Source organism: Pholis gunnellus (genome assembly GCF_910591455.1).
Source record: "Pholis gunnellus genome assembly, chromosome: 24".
Taxonomy (NCBI): domain Eukaryota; kingdom Metazoa; phylum Chordata; class Actinopteri; order Perciformes; family Pholidae; genus Pholis; species Pholis gunnellus.
The window spans coordinates 1,928,256-1,952,279 of NC_136551.1; the positions used below are offsets into that span (position 1 = coordinate 1,928,256).

At 40.3% G+C, this 24,024-nt stretch overlaps 1 protein-coding gene across 1 annotated transcript in view; it reads right to left on the reverse strand.

The window, feature by feature from the left end:
- Positions 1-523: 523 nt before the first annotated feature.
- The window catches only part of LOC306715268 (inactive dipeptidyl peptidase 10-like), a gene marked incomplete at its 3' end in the record, with an annotated part of 32,058 nt that continues 8,557 nt past the window's right edge, over positions 524-24,024 (reverse strand). The window contains exons 2-27 of the mRNA XM_079185583.1: positions 21,349-21,463; positions 21,170-21,265; positions 15,388-15,482; positions 13,742-13,816; positions 11,304-11,356; positions 11,113-11,194; positions 10,264-10,384; positions 9,284-9,438; positions 8,734-8,831; positions 8,498-8,621; positions 8,368-8,406; positions 8,113-8,220; positions 7,935-8,026; positions 7,282-7,329; positions 7,080-7,198; positions 6,874-6,921; positions 6,230-6,328; positions 6,065-6,134; positions 5,414-5,542; positions 5,271-5,336; positions 4,306-4,360; positions 3,467-3,566; positions 2,949-3,007; positions 1,074-1,146; positions 804-877; positions 524-655 (exon numbers count right to left, since the gene is read on the reverse strand). Coding sequence (XP_079041709.1) covers positions 524-655; positions 804-877; positions 1,074-1,146; positions 2,949-3,007; positions 3,467-3,566; positions 4,306-4,360; positions 5,271-5,336; positions 5,414-5,542; positions 6,065-6,134; positions 6,230-6,328; positions 6,874-6,921; positions 7,080-7,198; positions 7,282-7,329; positions 7,935-8,026; positions 8,113-8,220; positions 8,368-8,406; positions 8,498-8,621; positions 8,734-8,831; positions 9,284-9,438; positions 10,264-10,384; positions 11,113-11,194; positions 11,304-11,356; positions 13,742-13,816; positions 15,388-15,482; positions 21,170-21,265; positions 21,349-21,463 — 2,325 coding nt within the window. The remainder of the gene's footprint in view (positions 656-803; positions 878-1,073; positions 1,147-2,948; positions 3,008-3,466; positions 3,567-4,305; positions 4,361-5,270; positions 5,337-5,413; positions 5,543-6,064; positions 6,135-6,229; positions 6,329-6,873; positions 6,922-7,079; positions 7,199-7,281; positions 7,330-7,934; positions 8,027-8,112; positions 8,221-8,367; positions 8,407-8,497; positions 8,622-8,733; positions 8,832-9,283; positions 9,439-10,263; positions 10,385-11,112; positions 11,195-11,303; positions 11,357-13,741; positions 13,817-15,387; positions 15,483-21,169; positions 21,266-21,348; positions 21,464-24,024) is intronic.

Here is a 24,024-nt window from a genome sequence, read left to right on the forward strand (position 1 = left end):
AAAATACTGGAGAGAAGGAGAATTATAAAATATACATGTTGGAGGGTTTTGTCCAATCTAAAACTTTGAATTTAGCTTATTTAGGAAGGACTATACTTGTTAAAACCTGCTGTTATCCCACCTTTACATGGCAATAAGATAGCATATAATAAGGACAGAATTTGTGCTAATTTCAGAAGAGTTATGCTTCAGAGAGTGTGTTGGCTTCAAAAGGACACGTTTTAACACCGCCTCCACCAAACATCCCACACATTTCAAAACAGAAATGTAACATGTTCTCTGCTCCATCAGTGAAAGAGATGCAATATTTCAGGTACTGACCTCTATTTATATCATGATACTTGCTGACTGCAGGCGCTTTATTCTACAGAGGCGATAGAAAGTATGTCTGATATGTTGAGGAGAAGCTTGTTTTGTCCATCACACGTTGTGCTACAAGTATAAAACACACACGCTCAAGTCTACCAGGGGCACATACACTCATAAAACACACAAGGTCCAGCAATAATAACCACGTCGCCTCTCACTTGTCGTCGCTTTTGTGTTGGTCGAGTAATGACATGTCCATCAGACATCCTCTAAAATAACCAAGTAGGGACTGAGTCAGCTGAATCCGGCTACGCGTTGACAGGAAGTGTCCCTCGTCCGGGTAGATCTGTCCCAAAGATATGAAAACAAACAAAGTCACCCAAAACTCATAGAGCGCACGTTAAAAGGGATGTGTTCTACATATATGATGAGTATTGAAACAGTGTTACAGACATTACTGGACCCAAGCTGTTGTGTACTCTTTTAGTACTGACCTGCATGGTATAGTTGGCTCCAATCTTTATCAAGTGTTTGATGAGCTCTGCCGAGTGCTGAAAGTGAACGTTTGCTGTGGACAAAAACAAACAACACATGCAAATAAGTGTCAACGGGGTTAATTTACTGGATACAAAAGCTCTGGCTCTCATCCATCCAGTTTCAAAGCGCTGCATCATGTAGAGAGGCTCATTTCAAAGAGGAAACAACCTCCAGTGTACCTTTAACAACACACAGTACAGTCAATGAGAGAAGGAAGATGTCCGTACCGTCCGCTGTGCCGTGAGCCAGAAACAGAGTTCCTCCCTGCAGACCTTTCATGTTGGTCAGGACTTTGGATGCCTGGAAGACAAATTCTTTATCAATACATTGCATTTCATAATGTCATCGTATGTTAACGTCTCACCGGGATGGTTTTACATTTCGGGAAATATTCTCTTTCTTGCAAAGAGTTAAATAAGATTGATACCACTCAGAAAGTCTCTTGTTGTTAGAGCCAGGCTAGCGGTTTCCATTCTTTATGCTAAGCTAACTGGCTGGATCCTCATATTTATTGCGCAAACACGAGCGCTTCCTAAAATGTTAAACTGGTAATCGGCAAAGTAACTACAGCTGTGAAATGTAGTGGAGTAGAAGTATAAAGCAGCATAAAATGGAAACGCTCAAAGTACTTCCTGTTGTGATAATGAACAACAGAAGATTGGCCTTTGAAAGGTCATGGAGGGATGTCTTGGCCTTTCTGGTGGAGCAGTCTGACTAGTAATTGTACATTCCATGCACACATTTGCAGAGAAACTGGTCGGTCTTGTATTATTATTTTTTCCCTCTGCAACAAGAAGCCAGATTGAATTTTATTGCTCAGGGGAGTGTGGACGGTAGCTGTTATATTAGAGGATATCTCGACCTCATCATTCACTTTCTTTCCCCTGGTGGGATTCAAATGAGGGAGATTCTCTGCCGCCATTCAGCGGCTGCACATCCACAAGCGGACATTTAATAACCCGTCTGCGTCTCTTTCAGTCTCAGAGGATGAGTGACGATGTCCCGCTGATTATTGTCTGATCAGATCGTGCCACATTTCTTCCTCTTTGGAAGATTTAAAAGCAGACCACCCCCCCCTGCTGAGAGAGTCACAAAAATAGCCGCCCCAGTTATAACGCAACCCACTTACTGACTGCAACCTTCACGTAGAGGACAATTGTGTGATTTCTTTTTAGCCAACACCTCTGGCATTTTTCTGTTTTTCACATTTGTGTGTTTTTCCCGTCGGTGTTGCAAAAGGACATGATTTGAACCCTGAGATGCTCGTGGCCACATGTTCTTTATTCTTTAACGGTCTTGTTTGTGAAGTGAACCAAAGCAGAGTGTGTTTTCATTTAGAGAGCTGTGGGACCTTTGCCTCGCCATTAAAAAAAAAAAAAAGAAAAAAAAGAGAGATTTGGTGGAATAAAAGTAAGGAATTTGAAATTGTATTTGGAATAAAGTGTATTTTAGTTGTAACATTGTTAGTAACCTTTCACTTGTGGCTCCATTAAAGTTTAGAAGTGAAATTGATTTATAACTAATTTCTCTAAAGCAGTGGTACAAATAAACCTGAGGGGTCTCAAGAAGATTTACAGCTTAAAAGGAGACAAATCAGACTTTTAAAAAAAATGACTTTTTGCTTATTTCCTGCATAAACAACTGTATTTTACATGCATGGTGGCGACAGTGAGAGAACAAATGATGTCATAATGCTAAATTCACAGTCATCATTCAACCATTATTACTAGCTAAGCCAGTGCACTGTGTCAGATGAATTGATTTGATTAAGTTAAATTAGTCAGTAAAGGTGATTAAGTTTAAACGTGACGTAGAGGACCGAGAGCCGAGGATCGTGGAGGAGATCCGTTTATAATGTTTTTATGTTTTTGGTGCAACAGAGCAGACAAGTCCACGTCAGATTTTATTTACAAACCAATATATTTGGTTGATTTTTCAGTTGTGTTGGTTTGCTGATGTGTCAGATTAGAGGATTTATTGCTGCCTCAGCAACCTCTTTTTTCAAATTTATGCGTCTGGCTGCAGGAAAAGATAAGATTTTTAACAAAAAATTAAAAAAAACAAGCCCAGCAACAGATGCATGATGGGTAAAAGCAGCTCACTTGGTAGGAGTTCTCCTCAGTTGAAGGTGATCCGAGGTATCGCTCCGAAAAAGCAGACGCTGGAAAACAAAAGGTTGCAGTGTGTTGTTTTTAGAAAGATGTGAACTTTACGGAAGAAAAACAAATATTGGAGCTGTGGTTAATCTCATCACTGCTTCAATAAAACAGAACCGGTCTTTAAAAGAGACGTTACATGACAGAAGGTGTGCGTTTGGAGCATCCAGGATGCAGCCTCTGTTAGAAACAGTCTATGAAACTATAATCACATACAGCAGTATCTCCCTTCAGCTGTACAGTACCTCTAATACTCGGTCCAATGAAGAAAGCTTTTCATCCTAAAAACTCAATAAGCCTGAATTCCCAAGAGCAGAACCTAAGGATAATTAAAGTCACATTACCCAGACAATACACCACGTAGGATAAAGACGTCAGCGCTGCTGCAGCAGAAGAAATTCATAACTCCACGTCCCTGCAGTGTGTATCAAAGAAGAAGAGATATGAGATTTAAATTTGCTCACCGTAAATGGACCAGTCGGTGACGGGAGCCTGAGCTGCTGCACATCCGATCAGCTTCTCAGTCGACTTCAGCATCGTCAGTGTGAGGAAGCCGCCGTAGTCCTGTTCAAGAACGGAAAACAAGCTCTTTTTGACACCTGGATGCATTTAAAAAACTGAATACTGCACACATTTATGTTCATGTCTTTACTCAACTATTTGACCTACTCAGGCCTCTGCATATCATCCAAGTAAAACAACCCTCGCAAGTAAATATTCCTTCATTTCTAGCCCCCCAGATGATTGGGAGCCGCTCTTCTAAGAGATTTAAAGACGACACCGACAATATTTCTTATGCAGGCGTGTTCAGTTTCCAGGTTCCTGCATATTCGTCTCACAGTGAGTTTAATTATTTAACAAATTGAATATGGACCTTTATCAGCACATCAAGCATTTCTAGAAATTGGTTTTAGCACCTCCTGTCTCAGCTGAACGCACTTATTTTATTAAGAAGAGGTGGCAGTTTCCTGTGTTATATAGAGGCAAGAAACCTGAATATATTAAGCTGGAAATGTGGACTGGAGGATTGTAGTGTCGCTATCATCCATTATTGAAGATTAAATAAAAATAATTTAACAGATTATATAAGGATTCTGGATATTCTTAGATTTCTGCACGTTTCATGTTCGTTTCATGAACGAGGATACTAGTGATGATGTGAAATATCTGCATTAATGTACACATGTTTTACCATTAGTAATCTTTCATTTCAAGCTCATGACTGGCCTCATAACTTATCCTTTTAATAACGTTTTCAAACAGTTAGAGACAGATTCATCCCTCGGGGAGAAAATAGACGAACCTCTCCGTAAACTCCCACACGAGCGCGATCGATGAACGGCAGCTTCGTCAGGTATCTGAGGCACACAGAGGAAAACGTTTTGACTTAACAAGTGGACTCAGAAGTTTGTTTCAATGCGCAGAAGTCCAACAGCAAGGAGGCCACGGGTACATGTGAGAGAGAGTTGCTGGGAAAAGCAATGAGAAAACCAGGAAGAGAGCTTCAACTACTGTGTTTTATATTTGAAAGACAGCACGTTGTGCGTGTGTTTTGCAGCTGAATTCATACCGTCATGATGTGGAAGACTATACAATGAGCTTTAAGGTCACCGTGACGCTGATAATCTGAAGGCCTCTCATCTGTACAGACTAAATTCATTTTCAATACTCACTTCAATTTGAACCTGAATCAAAGACTTCTTTGTTGTGTGTTAAAATCTTAATGTGTGACAACTAGAGGAAGTAATACAATATAATAGCAGTGAAGCGAGTCAGATTCTTTTGCTTTTCAAAGTAGTTTTGCTGTGAAAACTTCTTAACATCCAGAGGAAACTATTTGGTCTCGCTACAGAACGTGAAAATATTCATTTTACTGACAAGAATAAAAAAAATTAGCAAATTCACATCATACGTCCTGTAATGATTAAACAAATATCAAAGATGACGCAGTTTTCTGTCACATATAGGAGTGTGCTTTAGATAAAAGGCAGAAGTGTCTTTTGTTTTTTCTTTTGGCACAATCAGGATCTTAAAAGTTAAAAGCATGAATTCAATTGAAGGAAACAGCAAACCTACAATTATTCAAAAATCATGCCAAGCGCTCCGGGTTTTAAAGTTGTTTTTATCCTTTCATGATTAGTCGCTCAGGCACAGGATGTTGCATTATTTAAAACCCTCCATAAAATCCTAAATATTAGAAAAGCACCTTAACATAGTGCAACACAAGGTAACGTGATGCATCCAGACTGGACAGAATGTGTTACTTACTCAAGAGCTGCCATCTGGTCCTCTGCGTCCACCGAGCCGAGCCTCCGATGGACCTGCTGTAAAACCCTGAGGAGTGACAAAGAAGAGGATCAGAGATATACACTACTGGTGCATGTTGGGTAATCCACGAGGACGTTCAGTACCTTTGACCACTGAAGCCTGACCCTCTGCCGTCCAGTTGCGCTACGATGACCTGCTCTGACCCCACCAGCACCGTGTCCCAGTCCAGCCTGAACTCCTCCGTCACCGCCTGCTCGCCCGGAGAACTAACGCTGTGAGGATGGACACAATAATGAACACGTTGTTTTATTGACATTTACAAAAACAGACTTGTTTGAATCGTTTTTTATGACGTAGTTACAACGAGCTCCACCTCGAGCAGCTACACCGTTAAAATGGATGCATCAGTGTTAATCTAATAATGTAATGTGCATTTTACTGATAGTGCTTCTGTACTAAAGTAGGATTTAAATGCATTTTTTGAGTATTTTTACCTCGTTTTATTGGTACTTTTACTTAAGTGAAGGATCGTAGTACTTGATCCACCAACAACTTTGAGACTGATATTTATTGAACCTACTCTGCATCCAAAAAGGATTATAGGACATTAAAATTGTGGCTACATTTACATTTCCTCATCATTATGTTTATTTATAACGGCTGCTGATGTGTAAATTGTGTTTTAACTGTACAGCCTGCAGGTGAGGAGACGAGAAGCGTCCTCTGAAGCTCACAGTGCGGCAGTAAATGTAAATGGTGAAAAGATGTAAATGTTATAAAGTGTTATGGCTCACACAATAAGGAGAAGGCCGTAGAGGTAGGACTCAGAGAAGCCGGCGGGATAGATGAGCTTCAGAGGCAGCTCTGTGAGGACGACACGGAGACATTAGCTGAAGGACAGACAGAAGACAGAAGACAGATGCAAACACACTCATCCATTAGTGCAGATCATTTTCTACCAAAGTCCTCATTAGTGATCATCCGGATTTCAGTCTGAATCCTCTTTTTAGTCTCCAGAGCCGACCGCAGAGGGAGGTTGTTCTCCAAGATGAAATACGCTGTGAAAATAAATGTAAAAATATATTCATCTGCTAAAGTAAATGAAACTAAAATGCATCAGCATGTATAGTTTATGTGAAGTAGCACTTTTCTAAAATATAGAAGAAGCCTAAAACCCTCTCATATATTCATGTTTGCTCTTGTTATAGAAGCAATAAATAAAGACAATACAGACAACAGTTCACATGAAATATTCAGCGCTTCATCCAGAGGCTGCAGCAGTAGAAGAGCACGACTCCATCTTTATTTTATCACCACTAATCCACACAGAAGGCAGGTTTTCTCTCCACACGAATGTGGAGATGAATATTGAAGAATATTTCAAATGTGATACAAAAAATCATTTAAATGGACAAATTGCCGGAGCAGTTTGGCAGGGAGTCCAATCCAACAGCTGCTGATGTTTTCATAAACATAACGTGATGATGCTTAATTGCTACAAACTAGTTTCCATTTCAGAGAAAAAGCACATCTGCCCGCCCAAACAAAGATCGCATAAACACAAACCGATTTCATTTTAAAAAGGAGAATAAAAACAACTTACAGTCCACGTCGTCCAGACTTAGAAGCAGCACAGCGGGAACTCCAGGACCTGCGATGAAAGGAATCAAATATTTATTGTTGTTAGGAGATGCTGATAAATCTACTTCCTGTTTTGGACATTTGCTATCTAAATCTACATTTCGGACTTGTTTGGGCATTTTTCTAAACGTTCATGCTATTACATTCAATTCTTTGACTCTGTCTGACCTTTGCAGTGCAGGACGGCGTGCTGTGCTTCGGGGTTGACGTCAGCGTCAAAGAACGAACAGTCCTCCTTCAGTCCACAGGTGAGGCAGCGTCGTGGAAACAGGCCGAGGGTGGACACACTGTCAGAGCACAGAGACAACAATGTGCATCACATTCAACAGAGGAAAAGTCATCGAGAAACGATGAACAAAAGGTATGTTACCTGTATACATGTCTTTGTTGTGCAGCGTCCTCCGTGCTCAGAAAGTATCTGTGTGGACGGAAAGCAGAGCAGCTAAAGTAGGACGAGGTCAGAGATCCACTTCACATGATGAGCCTCCACGAGTCACTGTGTATCGTGGCTGACCAACCAGAAACAGACTTATACAGTCATGAGCCCTGCGGCTCCTAAAGTCCGCTTTAAAACATGTTCTCCCTCTGCAGAATCCAGCTCATTTTGCAGTAGTGGTAGTATTTTACTGGGGGAGAAACTGCACAAAGACTCAGCTAGAGAATCACAAACAATAGTTTCTTGCTTTTATCAGGATGAAAATTAAGCTTCTCGCTAAAGTGTTCTCTTCTTTCATCAGTGGGGACACACTATTATTCCCCACAGAAGACAATATTGAATTATTTCCCGAGAGCACCGAGCCTGCAGATCAACAATCGGTTCATATGGGCAGTCAAAAGATGAAACTCAGGGCCAAATAGAAGCAAATAATAATTGAAAGGGACCCAGATTAATGTACAGCAACAACATTTAGACCGCTGGACAACATTTTAGAGAATTATTTCAGAGTAAATCAAACTGAAACTGTTAAAATTCAGGCAGAGGAAGGTGTTTTGTCTGTATTTGATGTGAGAATTAAAACTTACATGATCTGGTTGTTTTCATCGTAAGCTAAGATCTTTGTCACCTCCCAGTCTCCTGACGTCAAGTGTCGAACTTCGTCCTGGTCACTTCGTAACTGAAATCGGAAACAGGAGGAAATACACCAGCCATCCTTTGGAAGATTTTAACATGCAGAACGGGACTTCTATTTTCTGCCGTTACCTTTTTGGAGAACATGGTGATGTGGTGGAAGTCTCCCTGACCTCCTTGTTTCACGGGCAGAGAAAGAAAAAACCTGCTCCTGTCCTTGGAGAACAGCGGCTCCTGTCTCTGCAGAGACAAACAGAGGTGACACTTTACGCACGAATGCTTCCCGCTGTACTCGTCCTTCTACAATGGCACACATATTGCTGTGAGGATAATACAGTACATTAAATCGGCACCTTATTGTTGTGAGATATGAGAAATGAGGTTTACCTGCATGGAGAGCCACGTCGCTGAAGAGTCCCCATGTCTCTGAATTAAACAGAAGAAAATGAAATTCACTTTGATTATATGACGGATATGATCGTGAGAAGTTGTTATTGTTGTCGTCAGCGACACCCACCTGCAGGCAGACTCCGATGGTGGTGTCACACACCGTCAGCAGTGATGCATTCTGGGGCCGGTTGATCCACCGCACTGCCAGGTGAGTATTACTGATCCACTTCACCATGGTGACGTAGAAATCCCTGCACAGGAGACAAAGAGAGGACAGTCATTCTGTGTGTGTGTGTGTGCGTGTGCGTGTGCGTGTGCGTGTGCGTGTGTGCGTGCGCGCGTGCGTGCGTGCGTGTGTGTCACCTGAGCCTGAGCTGATCAGGAGGCTGCAGTTCTTGAGTGTGTGTCGCTCCGAACAGGTTGACCACCGACAACTTGACGGAAGGGTTTTTCTGACCGGCCTGAAGGTGTCAAACAAAGGCGGACGAGTTATTATTACATATGTGGAGATCAAGAAAGAAGCAGCTCAAATGTTGCAGCAGATGTTATTTTTTAATAAAATCTTAAATCTACTGAGCACAGTAAAAGGGTCACAGAGCATATATTAGTTTTTTTCTTATTAATTAAAGCAGAGGCACTTCATTTGACACGTAAAATGTAATTACATTTCTAAATGTATTCCTTATTTTGCTTTGAACTTTCCGGAGAAATAGTCATTTGGTACAATTTATCAGGATAAAATGTTTCTCTTTGAAAGTAAAAAAATCTATTTATACCGAAATAAATTGGAAGTAAATCAATTGAACACTGTCTCCCTTTTAACAAATTGATTTTTCTAGGGAATGTTTTAAGAAAAAGGAAATTATTCAGAAACTACTACTTTATTTCCCACAATCCCCTGCAGCAGACTGACCATAGGATATGGGTACTGTAGTCCTCTGGGGTAGGCGTTACCGGTGAACTGGGGCAGGACCATGTTGGGAACCAGGGAGTCGTTGATGGTGAGGAACGCCAGTCGCTCTCCGTCAGGCGACCACCAGTGAGCCAAGTGAGAACGCAGAATCTCCTCTGAAAGTACAGCAACAATCAACATTTGTTTGTCTGACTCTATAGAGCTCAGAGGCACTATAATGGATTTATATATTTTTATTTTGTTATTACAGATGTGCTGGTTTTCTGCACCTGTAGTTCTGTTTGATAGTTTTATTTTGCTTTTTTTGTAGGATGTTATAGGAAACTGGTCAAATGCTTCTTCGTAGGACACAAAACAATGCTTCAAACAGATCATTTGAAGGGAAAAAACATCTGGTTGCTCATTTTATTGATGAACTAGAGTTCTAAACACTTATTCAGCTCTTTCCTTCATCAGTCTAAAGTAAATGCAAATCAAAAACGAAAAAGCACAAACGCAGCAGACAACGTTCCCCAGTCTGTTTGTGCAGAGACCATCAGCACATTACTGAGTTTGTTTGCACAGCGACTTAATGCATCGCAGAGCCTTGTTGCTGATTTGCCCAGTTTTGTCTCGTCTGCATTTCGTTTAAAGCAAAAGACAAATCTGTCAAACATTTTACACAGAGGAGGCACAGTGTCTCAAAAGTACATCCTCAACCTCTAAATCACACAAAGCCTGACCTGGAGTACAATAATGTTTCATGTGAAGTATTCAGTCGGTTAAATTGTACTTAAGTACAAAAAGCGGCAGTAAGAAATATTGGATTTACATTCCCAGTAGTTTAAATGTAAATATATCAGGGTTAAACTGGAAAACGGTAAATCCATTTATGCTTAAAATCAATAAGGTTTTCAGGTATTGAGTCAAATAATGTGCCTGGAAACCCCCAATTCTTAGTTGTTAAACCCCCAAATACAGATACACACACGCACACACACCTTCGTACAACCAGTCAGCCAGTCCGTTGAAGACGACTCCCTCCATCCCAGAGGAGGTGATCCTCAGAGAGTTACTCTTCACATCTGACTGGTAGTAGATGTTATTCTCAAAGATGTAGACCTAAAGAGAAAGAGGAGATAATGAAAGTAATTACTTTTTGATTTCCTCTTCTTTTCATATTAAAGCTGCTGCTTTTATCTCACCGCGCAGCAAAACGTGTGTGTTTGTTCTTTCTCCTCCATCAGTGTTTGAATATTTGCATTTGCAAGTACAAACAGGATCAGCTTGCAGGTTCACCAATATCCTGAGGAGTTATTTATTTTCCCCAGCTCTGCTCTGAATATGCATTAGTCACTCAGCGGCCATTTGGAGTTGGAAAACTTTACCTGGAGCAACTCCGCTCTGCCGCACTGCTGCATCACACAAAGGCTGGTGGCATCAAATAAAACATTTAGTTTAAAAGGTATCCTGGACTAGCAGAAAGAAAAGTGCAACACCGACTTACAGGAAGAGACTTAATCAGAAACAGACAGCCTCTACAGCTGCAGCCCAAACATAGAAATACAAACAGTCTGTTGGGCTTAACTGCTAATGAAGCACAGAAATTACAAAGCTCTATTTTATGAAAAACAGCTCATTTAAAAACTGAAAAAAGGATGCAATCTTTTGAGATTTACTATAGGTTCATTAATGCTCTAGAAGTAATGGAATGTTATTGAAAACAAAACCTCTTGGTAAGATTTAGGCAAAAAAGTATTTGATTAAGTTTAAGAAAAGATCATGTTTGGGTTTAAATAAGTTAAAGAAAGATGAAGCAATAGAAAGAATGGATCACATTTAAAACGTACCAGCTGTTGTCCTTGTCTTCCCCAAGCTGCATGTTGGAGCACCGCGTTGTGAACCTCCGGAGGGTTTAGCTCCCAGACCTCCCTGTTACACACACACACACACACACACACACACACACACACACACACATAAAAATACAGTAACAGCCACCATCTGTTTCTGAATCAGGTAGAGAAAACTATCTGCTCACCTGGTGTAGATGTTGTAAACGATGTACGACGCCGTGTACGAATATCTGTACATCTGCAACGACAGTTCAGCTCATCACGTAACGCAAACAATCATCGGTCATGACTCACATCTCAAGTCAAGAAAACAACGAGAAATATAACTGAAGACATCGACAAGAGGAAACAAAGTCACTGGAGCAGCTAAGAACTAACAAAAGTAGGAAAATAAGAAAGACACAGAACATTCTTTGTGTTATTTATTATAAAACATGACTTTATTCATACATAACTGGACATTTTCACATATTTATATGGTCTAATTGCTGTGGCACAATACATTTTAATCACATTTGTGTTTGTCTGTAGTGTCGAGTCATTTCTTCAGTTATAACAATGTCGTAGTGAACTTCCATAAGGTTGCATGAGACAGAATAAATTAAAGAAACATAAATGAATGCAGCAGAGGTCACGATATCCTCCTCTGGCCTACACTTCCCACAATGCAACTCGATAAGTTCCAGTTTGTAACGCAGAATTTCGATTATGCGTTTTTGAGTACCTTCATGTACTATTGTTCCCTTCTCTTTATTGATCGGTATAAACTCTTCATGCACGTTTCTTCATAACAGCTTGCAGAAACGCACAATGCCTCGTGGTTAACGTTGTGGATCCATTAGTTAGGATTAGTCAACAAAACCTCTTGGTTCAGATAGAAACAAAGATCAGAACGTAACAACGTTACGATGTAACTAACAGACCTTAGTGGACTTTCTCGCTTGTTAGACTACGACACTTACTCTGATCAAATGCAAACACGTTGACATTCAACAGATCTGTGATTCCTTGCAAATTGTCTGTTGCATACTAAAGAAGATCCAACTGGTCTGCAGTGTGCTGTCCGTTCTTGCATGAAGTTGTGAGAAAGAGGGTTTATTCCTCAAACGGATAATGACTCTAAGCCGGCACTGAAGCGGACACAAACATCCAGTGTTGCTTTTTCATTTCCCCAGAAGAAGCTTTGAGATTGAAAAAGATGTAACTATTTTGTTCCTGCTCTGTTTGAAAGCTGCAAACACAGAATGCAATATTCAGACTGCATTACATCAAATGAAAACATGTGTTGTGAATTTTTTTTGAACACATTTCCACAATTTAACTTGAGGAAGTCCACTCTGATTTTAAATCAGGTTTTTGGGGCCCATAAATCCCAAAAAGTCTTTTCTTTCAACTACTCTTCGTCACAGCCGAGTTCCCTTCACCCATAATAGAGCACGGAATTAAGAAATTCAATTGCGAGCCGCTGAAAATCTCAGCAGGTTGTGTTAATCGTACCTCGAGGGGATTTCACGTTGCCCTGGCAACTAATAAAACTGGAATGCAATCAATTAAGCCGCGCAGGAGAGGAGTGAGATGTGCAGACAATAAGGCAGGAGAAACCGATGTGTCTATGAATAGAGAAGACGTGGTGTTGATATTACAGAGAATACTGAAGGACACAGACGTGCTCCTCTGCTTTCTAAACCTCAGCCTGGATACATCTGTTTGCAAACAAATCTAAAAATCAATGAAAGAGACCTCGACTGTGAGGAGAGAAGAAAGCCTCTCTGTGGATGACTGAGTGTTAACACACAGAAACATGAGAATGCACAAAACCACACACGCGTAAGGCATAACAAAACAGAAGCACAACTCATGAACCCACACCAGCTTCTCCCGACCGATGGAGCGCGCTCGGTCCAGCCTCCGAATCCGAATTCTCCAACAGCATCAGAGATAATCTTTTTTAATTCAAGTCAATTCCAATTTTAAGAAACAGAGCAGCAAAGTGCTCTTCAGACAACAAAAGAGCATAAATAAGCTTGAGTGGGCGGGTTAGTTTGTGCATGCTAAGTGAGTGACAGCTCCCCTGGGTATTGTATAGAAGTATTATGTAAATTACAGCCTGCCAGGAAATAAAGAAAAAGCGAAAAGGACACAACTCCAATCACAGCGTGTCTGGTCACTAATCAAAACACAACAAAGCTTTTGTGATTTTTAACAGAGATTGTTGTTTGCATGATATATTTTGAATTATTAACTCGTTTTGCAGCAGGAAGCCGAGGCTTCTCTTTCGCATCGTCAACAAAACTAAAGCGCCACGATCCGCTCATAAAGATTTCATCTCAAAAGAAAAGGTCAAATACCTTTTGGAGTGTTGCATTTGGATCAATATGTGTTGTGTGTTTATTAAGTGGATGTCAGATTTTTGTATTTTCTAATACTTTTATTCATTTTGATGCTTTACTGACTTGCATAACCTTTTTGCTGAGGTTGTAAAGATGTTAAGGATATAAAGCATATGAAGATACTCTAAGAAATGACATCACAATGAGCCAAACTAAAATGTGGCGACTCTACTGCAGAGTTCGTGCAAAGTTGTTGATTTTGATTCAAGGACGCATTTCAATTTGAAACTCACCCGTTTGACATCGTAAGCGAAGAGCGCATACTTGAGATCTGCAGAGAGCGAGTACTTCACCACCTTGAAGGCCACCTAACAAAGAAGAGACAGATTTAGCTGAACCACTGAGGACTTTAAACTTCTCTTTTTAGATTTTTTAACCCCTTGATGACGTTTGTTGATGAAGTTACACAAACAAAAATTATATAATGCGTGAAAAACATGAATGTTTGTTACCAAATTTCATCGCAATCCATCCAATAGTTCTAAATATCAAATCTAAAATATCAACCAGCTGGTGGCGCTAGAGGAAAGGTCAACATGAAGATTCAAACTATAGAAATGTTTGCTTCTAGCAAACAAATGAATCAAATACTTTCTGAATAGAAAAGAAGAAAACATGAACTGATTCATACGATTGCTCTTTTTGTTTAAAGGCCATAAAACCACGAGGGAGCCACAGCAGGTTTTGACATTTCTGGAGACGACGAGGTGGACAGATATTTTATGGACAACGTTCATACAAATATTAGTTCTTGCAAAATCATAAATAGTGCAATAATACTTTTTAAAAAGTTCTTGATTCAGCTGAGTTCTAGTCCTGGATCTCACTGATGAAAGCTGTGCAGCCCGGCGGTCCTGTGCTCAGCTGGGGGCGTTTGAAATGTTTTTGGGGGGTCAAATCAGTGACTTCCTCACTACGAGGCCACCTCTGCTTTTTGATGTTGTTGCAAAGTTTGACAAGCTCACCGGAGGACCAAAAATCCTCATCAAATCCCCTTATGCAACCAAAATAGTTCTGCTGAATTCCTGCAAAAGGAAAACAGCCAAACCCTTGTGTTTATGAAAGAAGATGCTTTAAAACGCTAAAAATGTGTTTTTAACAAACAGTCCTGTGGATTGCACTAAAATGAAAAGAACTGAAAACATAAATCGGATTACAAATACTGACATATTGGTTCACATCAAGGTGATCTAAAAGAAAATGTGATCACTTCTCTGACTGTTCAGTGATTTGATTGCATAACAAACAGGAATAATATTTCAAACTGAGCCGCTCTCTTCCTGGTGATTGAGGTAAATTGAGGCGAGGCGAGCACATGTAGCGACCTTAAAGCCAGAGCTCTCAGCAGGATATCATCATACTGTGAGTCTGCCGGCAGAGAGAGACACGTTGCCTCTCTTTACTGTGGATCCAATCACGCCAACACAAGAACAGGATCTCTGTTTTTAAAGTTCAGAGGCCCATTCTCACATAAATGAGTAATAAAGAATATAAGATATCTTTAGGAGCATGTGCGGTACATTTTAGTACAGGTATTACTTCTTTTTATTAAGTGTTTTATATACTGTAATGGACGTTAAAGCCTGTGTGAACTCTATTTCACACCTGACTGCAAGAGAAAAAGTTGAACTTAAAGTTGAAACGACAGTAACCAAACTTTTCACTTTGTCCTATGAAATAAGAAAAATAAGTTAAAACCACAGAGACTGTTTAAAATATGGAAGTAGTCTCCATAACTCTAAAGATGGTGAAAGAGGCGGATCGTTGGTGGAGCTGACGACACCCACCTGTCAGTCAAAGTGACCGCGCCCTTAAATATAATAATATTCTGAAAAACAGAAATAACAGAAAAGCTTTAAAAAGGAGTACAAAAACATACAAACGTGCTGTTGGTCAGAATGACCTCCGTCTCGTTGGAGGCGAAGTTGAACTTGATGACATGACCGTCTCGGTTCCTGTACACCACCTCTGAATCTGAGCGAGCAAACAGAATCATTTAGAAGATAAACACAGTTTAAACAAGTTACTGCATGTGTAAATAAAGCATTTAGAACCTAAATATGATGCCGTGTGAGATTGCAGTCGAGCTGCGACAGGTGGAACCAGTTGTGCTCGTTAGGACTTGAGCTCGTTAGGCACACTTGTGTGTTTCTCAGTTTTTACGGACTTAGACATGCACATTTAAAATGAGATCAATCAGCAGGTGAGGCATATGATAATGAATGTTATTTATTTGGGTATTATGCTTTTTTGTCTGAACAGGAAGCAGCTGCGGCTTCTACAGAAGAACTCTCCTCTGTGATTTCCATTACACAGGGGAGTCTGTCGTTTCATCGGACATCGCTCTGAACTCCACCGTTTTGGGAATTCAAAGCAACACAGAAATGTAACCACACACACACACACACACACACTCTTGGTGTCCTGGATTTCTCTTATACGTACTAGGTCATAGTTACACCTTCCAGACAGACCTGCTGTCACATTAATGCAACAACAAACATCTGTCAAAAACACACACATAAAATATATGGTGCATCTCCTTTACCTCCAAGCTCTTTCTGTAAGTATGTAATGTGTTCCTTAAAATATCTTGAATCCCGTTCCTAAGCTCCTCATCAAACTGAACCAGAAGCAGCTGTGCCTCCTCCCTCTCCCCCTGGTGAACTCCTGAAACTCATTTGGAGTGAATCTGTGGCTGATTGCAGAAGAGGAAATCACTCACTGCTGCAGCAGAAACAGGCAGCTTTCAGCCTGAAATGTGCATCAAAAAAGAAGTGTAAAAAAAGTAAATATGCATGAAATTATTAATTTGTTCAATTTTCTTTGAATAAACATCCAGTAGCATCACTCTCAACACTGGAAAATAAACTAAAACGTGGTTTTAGAAAGAGTTGTGATGTTCAGTCATAGAAACGCTGCTCGAGTTACTTTGCATCTCGTCTCCACGTATCTTACACATCATCACAATGAATGCATTATTCATGTGTTACTTGTATGGGTCACTAAAGGTGTAACCTATTGTTTGTGCAAACCTCATCAGCAATCACGGATGACAAGCCAAGCAGCGTGAAGCACTCATCCATGCCCCGCTCTGATTGGACACACACACACACACACACACACACACACACACGCTGTATTTCTCTCTTGTGTAAGTACCTGCATGTTTTCTTCATCTGATATAAAGAAGCTCTGCTTACGTTAACGGTACATTAGGAATACAGAATGGCTCCATGAATAATTCACTGTACAACCTTGACCCTGTGAATACGCAGCATATAGGGACGTTGAAAGAGAACTAAGCAATGAAACCATCTCCACTGAAATATGTTTGTGGGGTTGAAAAGTCAGAGTAGCATCAATAATGCTGAAGATCATAAATAATAAAGCAGTATAAAATACTGATGGTACTGCTTCATGCTTCTGCACTGCCCTACACCGAAGCATGCAGAGTGTTGATGTTGGTCTTCATAGTTTAATTCAGCATAATGTGTATATTTCAATCTCGCCTTTAAGAAACATAAAAGCTTTAGATTAAGAAAAATATAAATAACATAAATATTAAGTTTTTCAAAAAGCTACTGTCGTTATCCAAACATATGAAGCGAACCAGAGGACATACTGTTGAGAGGCTCTTCTTCTCTGGAAAAGAGATTTGTTGTTGATTTATTGTGTTATCTAAACGGGTTTGGATGAGAAATCATCTTCATGATGTTCAACGCCTGTTTCAGCTTCAATCTTACGTCGAAATTATTTCTTATAGTGTTTAGCTTTTCTAAGTGTTTTGGAACTCAAGCTTCTGTAAGTGTCTCTTGAGCTTTTAAATTAGAGCCGGGCAGCTTTTGAAGCCGGAGTCGGATGTTAAGAGGAGAGAAGAGGAAATGAGTTGGAGGTTGTCAGGGGAGATTTCCATCACAGACATGTTTGAGTTACATCCACGACACCTCAGAAGAGGCCCAGCAGTAAATTCAGGCCCAGACCACGTTTCGTCTACTCGGGGCTCTCGGCTCTAATCTCCCGCCCTACGTTAGATTTACACCTCGCAACATGTCAGCCGGTAATTTCCCAACTTCATCATCAATCTCAATAAAACAGGTAACAATGGGACAGCTGACCCTGTTGGGTTGAAAAATTCATTATTGTGCTAGAAAACAACTTACTTCTTTTTCTCCCAGGTGATGTAAGCCTTCAGCTATCAGCTCGCTAACAATATATAGTCTATCGTTCATTTCATTACTGATCCATCGATCTGATCTGATTGTCTCAAAAGCATCTGATTTGCACACAAAACATAGAACCCAAACAAAGAGCTCAAAGACGAACGAAGCCTCATCAAACTGTGAGAAACTGCAGAGTTGGGTGATGACTCGTGATCTGAAATCCTGTTGAGATCAAATGTGTGTCCCCGCTTTTAGGAATAAAAATAAGGTCCTCACAAGCACACTTACAGTATACGTGTGTGTGTGTGTGTGTGTGTGAGAGATAGGGGCCGTCCCAACCAGAGCACATAATGAGAAGCCACAGGCCACAGGACTAGTCATTAGTATTATCTCCCGGTGGAAGCGAAGGACACAGCAGGAGGTGGATCTCTGTTTCATATCCAGAGCAGGAAGACCATCTCTCACTGTCCCACTCCACCGCTGTCCCTCCGTCCCTCCTTGCACGTCTCCAGAAATGTGTTGTGGATATATATTCAGTCATCTTCTCCCCTGAATTAACCATTAAAGCTATAACGTGGGTGTCATGTTCAGCCCCTCCAGCTACAGCTGCAATTTTCCTTCTCATTCTGCCTGAATCTTTTTTCTTTTCTTTTCCGAGCTCGAATGCAAACACAATCTGTCGCCGCTGTCAAGCCGCCAGTTAAATGACATTTGAGATTCTACCACATTTGGACGCGCATATGAGCGAGAACACCGAGGAGGAACGACGCTTCCGTGCACGGTGACAGAATAAAGTCCTCAGTAACAGATCAAGGCTTGAGCTGCAACACCTCCATCTTATTTAACGTGTGAAGAAAATGTAATGAGGTGTTGGCGATGTGGCCTGGAGGAAGATTGGGGGAGAAGAAAGGTCAGTGGACTCAAGTGGAAGCAACATTTCTCCCGCTGTGAGGGGGGAAAACATCGGCAGAGCTGTGAATTTATTGTTAACGTTACATTACAATTATTTGACACTTTTGCTTCAAGTGCAAATGTCCGACATCTTTTATTTTTGCTGGAGCTACCTCGAGCTCTGAAGCACAACATTTGCTTGTGGATGCGCTAATACTGAAATCTGACATTTCAACATTATTCTAACAGCACTTTAGTTAAAGTCAGAGAAAATATTGTGGTTTTGGTTTAATATTAATACAATAAACACTTCCTGTCTCATGCTTCAAGTTACTTTTGACTTGCCTGATATTAAATCACAACCACAATCTTCCCCTGACCTCAACAGAGTGTGTTAAATGCCTGAATATAAAATGTACAAACAAGCACAAGCAAGAGCAGAGATGTAACTATACTACGTCTACTATTTGAATGCAGTATTCTAACTCCTCTGGCTTCCAGTAAAACGTAGACATGATTAAAATATTTTATTGAGTACTTGTTCATGCTTGCTGGTTTGCCTCTGCAGGAGCTGAAGACTCAGGAATAATTTACCAGAAAAGATCAGATTATCCAGCTCATTCTCATTCAACTCTCTTTTATGAATGTATCTTCACTGGCCTGCTTTTATTATTCTAATGGCTGAGGCTTAGTATTACATTTAATCTAGGCCTAGCAATAAGCACAGGATCAAGTTTAAAGCTCGGGTCTTCTTCCTGTGCCCGTTGCACACCAATAAACACTGTGTTGCTATTATTATTATTATTTTTATGGTTTATTTAATATGGTGTATCCCAGGGTGGGAGGATGTACGACCCTGAGTCACTGCAGGCTGTTGATGCTACTGTCTACTGTGAAGCCATCTGTGTTTAAAAATACAGGTCAGCGGGAGTTTATGTGTTTATGCGAACAAGTGCAGCGATAAATAACAGAGAGAGATTAAAAAATTAAACTGAATTCAACATCCTCGGAGCTAAAAGAAGCTCTTAACTGCTCACTTAATATTTTATTTTGTGTACGGGACACTATAACAAAACATCTAATAAACTGTATTAATTAAATATTTATATTCTATCTACATTTTTTTGATCTTACAGGAAGTACAACTGAAACATTGCAATAATAAATTAAATGTACTTATTATGAATTGCAAACTCAATCCCTCAGTATTTCTAAAAACCTGCATGTGACCTCTGATGCATAATGGATTCTTAAAAGTGTCCCAGCTCGACTTATGATGAGCTTCTTTTGGACGAGGACAAAGCGAGTGTTTTACCTTCTATATGAGATCTTTTTATAGACTATGGTCTTGGTGAATAAATGGTTGTAATTTACAGTATATGGAGTCTGACTGTCTGTCTGTAACAAACCTCAGAGGAGAGATTTTCATTTTCTGCTCATTTCCCACAGGGCTCTAAACTCTACTTGTTTTTCCTGACCTGGTAGGAGAACCGTGGCCTTCCAGGGGTTTGATGAATTTATCTGGACAATATTTGGCTTTTTATTAAACTAATATGTTAGTCGAAAGTCAGCGCTGTCTAGCGCTGAAAAGAAGATTTAGTGGAATTAGTTTAACCTGTGTAATCATAAAGAGTAAAAAGTGTTAAAACCCCACTGACTTCAAACCGTCCAACCTGACACTGTTTTACATTGATATAACCAGCTGTTCCCTCCAACACCTGACAAAACTGAACAGATATTTCATTTTGAGAAGATAAAAATACCAAACCGTGTCTCTCAGACGTGACCTCTTTACTTTATTCTCAATGTAAGTGTTTTGTTCTCTGTTACATCACCATCACTCTTTCCTCACAATGTGATGCTGCCTTCACCTCTTGATTCTCATGAGCGCCATCACCTCCATGTCTCTGACTCTGTGCAGACATGCAACACAACACAGCAGAGGAGTTTCTGCACGACGTGACACCGCTGGATTTATCTGGCACGTTAAAGCCTTAATTTACAACTTATCTTCACTTGTACATCATCATCAGTTCTATAATCTGAAGCTACACTATACCCATTTGAGAGAAGAATGAAAACATTCACATTCATGAGACAATTTGTCTAATTTCAAATGAGATTTTAGAGGAAATGGTGCATTGTTACAAAATAATTTCACAACAGGCTTATAGCAGACCACCTCAATTTAAGCTGGGGGCATGGCCAAGCACAGGATACGGGTTAGGTTTGGGTGGGGACGTGGCACGGGCACAAGGGGAACATTTATCTAAAAGAGATCTATGAGTGTTCTTTGATTGCTAAAAATCCCCCCATAATAAACAATCTTCTAAAAGGAATACAAGTTTAAAATAGGATAGTGCATTGTTACAAAATCATTTCACGAACCAGGACATTCTGATCGGAATGAAAGCCCTTCAAAATCTCATGAATGAGCTAACTTCAAATCACATTCTAATTATAAATGAAAAGTTGATTTCACGAGCAACAAAATGCACTGCTGCTTAATTTACGCAGCCCAAAATCACCCAGAATGCACTGCAGCTAAAACACAATCCGTGGATTTGGTTACTCCTCTTGTTTTCTTGCTATCTTCGCAGTACTCACCACTGATCCACTTGGCCTCTGGGTCGTGGACGCTGAACTCTGGTTTGTACAGATCCGCCACAGTCAGCCTGGACTGGCCGCTGCTGGGGAGCTCCGCTGGGAGAAAACACAAAGTTAAATCCAGTCTAACAGCTTCATTCCTGAAGAAACAATTAGCTCACATACACCTGACGGCATACCAGGTGTGAGGACGACCACCGACATGGTGATGAGCGAGCAGACCACCACGATCACCAGCAGAGAGATGGCGATGCCCTTCCAGTTCCTCTGTGGGGGGCTGACGTCCACAAACTCCTGCAGACACACGAAAAAACAAAGTTAGCATTGGTGCATGCTGCTGATTGGACCTTGTATCATGTAGCCTACAACTGCAAGTTATAAAATACACACATGGGCAATATGTGGACACCCAGACATTGTACTCATGTGTGAATGCTGTCATCTTAAAACAAAGGGCATTCATCTTCCACTCTTCTAGTTTTCAGGCTTTCCACCAGATGTACTAATTAGCAAATGTTAGCATGCTTAAAACAGGACATATATATATGCTAAACATCAGCATGTTAGCATTGCCAATAATTACCTCAAAAAGATAAATCCAAGGAGACATTTGCATGTGTCATTTTGTTATAAATGCATAACTTTTTTTAATTTAATTTATTTGTTGACAGATTACTGTAATCCTGTATTAAGCTCCTATCTGAACCAAAGACACTTGGGATGTTTTAATCTGTAACTTCTTAAATGATGACATCTCTGACCCGGCTGTCGAGAAGCTACTGGGTTACATCATTTCTCTGCACTCATCTTTTCACTCGCTTCAGGCTAGAATGAGGAAAGTTACCTGTAGACTTTAAAAAGAGAGAAATGACGCAAGGAGGGTTTTTAGTTCAACCCCGGATTTGGCGTGAAGCCGGGCGTGGACGAGCTTTCCAGCAGCGACACTGCAGGCAACTGTAATAGGTAGCTGTCATACGGTGTTTAATTCACCATTCTTCAGAGCTTGAGAAAAGACACAGTGGTACATCAAAGAAGACAGTGTGAAGCCTCTTCCTCACATCAAACGTGTCAAATTTAATGTTGACTCTTTTCCAGAAGCCCTGCCTGTTTCCTCCGTAGAACTTCCATGTAGACAAGTGAGCAAGAAACACGTGTTGCTTTCAAGGTATGGGATTTGTTTTTGGAGGAAAAATGTTTGAGATGAGATGGTTTTCACAAAATCTTGGCCGTTAGAAAATAGCTGGATAAAAAAGTCACTGTAATTAAAATCCTATATTATGCAATTGTACAAAACGTAATAACTAAATATTTTGCACGAACCTGACAGCACTCATTTGAGTGTAAGTGTGCCAAATAAGATGTCAGATAATGGTTCAAACTGCGTACTGTAAGTAGGTTTTAGGAAGAAATTTCTTCTGAAGAACGGTTGGTGAATGAGGCCCAAAGTCTGCACACTAAATATGAAGTCATCCAGCAGCTGGTTAGGTTAGCTTAGCTTAGCACAAAGACTGGAAACAGGGGGAAACTGCTAGCCTGGCTCTTAAATTAAAGCTCACTGTTATGCCCTTTGTTTAATCTGCACAAAAACTGCAGTAACTGTAATATGAATAAGTCTTTTGAAACCACCCGAATTCTTTTGGCTATTGAAGAACATCATATATACAGTAGAGTACACTATACTATTCCTACTAATACTACTATATAGTACTGACTTCAGTGACACTGAAGGATTATAATCATCAAGATAAAAGGCACAAATGTGTTCAGAACAATCTGTATAAAATGTTCTGTTGGGTGAGGAGGAAACTGTTTAATTAATGAAGCAAGAGAAACTGATTCACTCACACACACACACACACACACACACACACACACACACACACACACACACACACACACACACACAGAGCCAGCATGCAGAGAATTAGCTCCGAGATGTTGAACTAATAATCAGAGAGCAGTCGATGGCCCAGTGGTGTGCAAAGAAGGTTCTACCCACTGCTGATTGTGTGTCTGTGTGTGTGTGCGCACGTGTGTGTGCGTGTGTGTGTGCGAGTGTGTGTGCGAGTGTGTGTGCGTGTGTGTGTGTGTGTGTGTGCGTGTGTGTGCCTAACAACAAGCTTTAGCAGACACAGTTCACTGTGATCAGACTCACTTCAATGGAATGTAAAGCAAGCAAGGAAATCAAGTACGTGTGTCGGTGTTTGTGTTTACAAGTGTGTGTGTGTGTGTGTGTGTGTGTGTGTATTGAGTTAAAGGGATAAAGACACAATGGACAGAAATGGATGAAACAGGTTTTTACCTGAACAAACACATAAATACAGCATATCTAGGACTAAAAATGACTTGGACATGCTGTTTGAATTTAGATGTCAACATCTCCAAACCTGCTTTTACTGAGCAAACCCTCGTTAGAAAATTATACTCACAATCACTATTTAACCAGTTTTTATTAAACAATAGCTCAGACTTTGACAAATGGGATAAAACAAACACAACAAACAATGGATTCAAAAAGCTGCTGAACTTAAATGCAGACATTGAAACTGGACACTGTCCGTTTGTCTGCCAAAATAAAAGTCAAATACAAAGTGTTTACGTACTGTAATGTCTTAACTGTAGAAGACTTGATTCTGGTATCTTGCACTGTAACTTTTATTCCCCTGCTTTATTACATTTTAGATTATTTCAATACTGTTTTATTTATTTGTGTCTGTTATTTGGCTTGTGCTTCTTCAATCTCTCGTCTTAATCCATTTTATGTAACACAACTGCTTGGTTGCTCATTTGAAAGAACTCCAACACTACTTGTTAAAGACTCTCATTCATTTGAAAATAGTATTTCCTCGCAAATA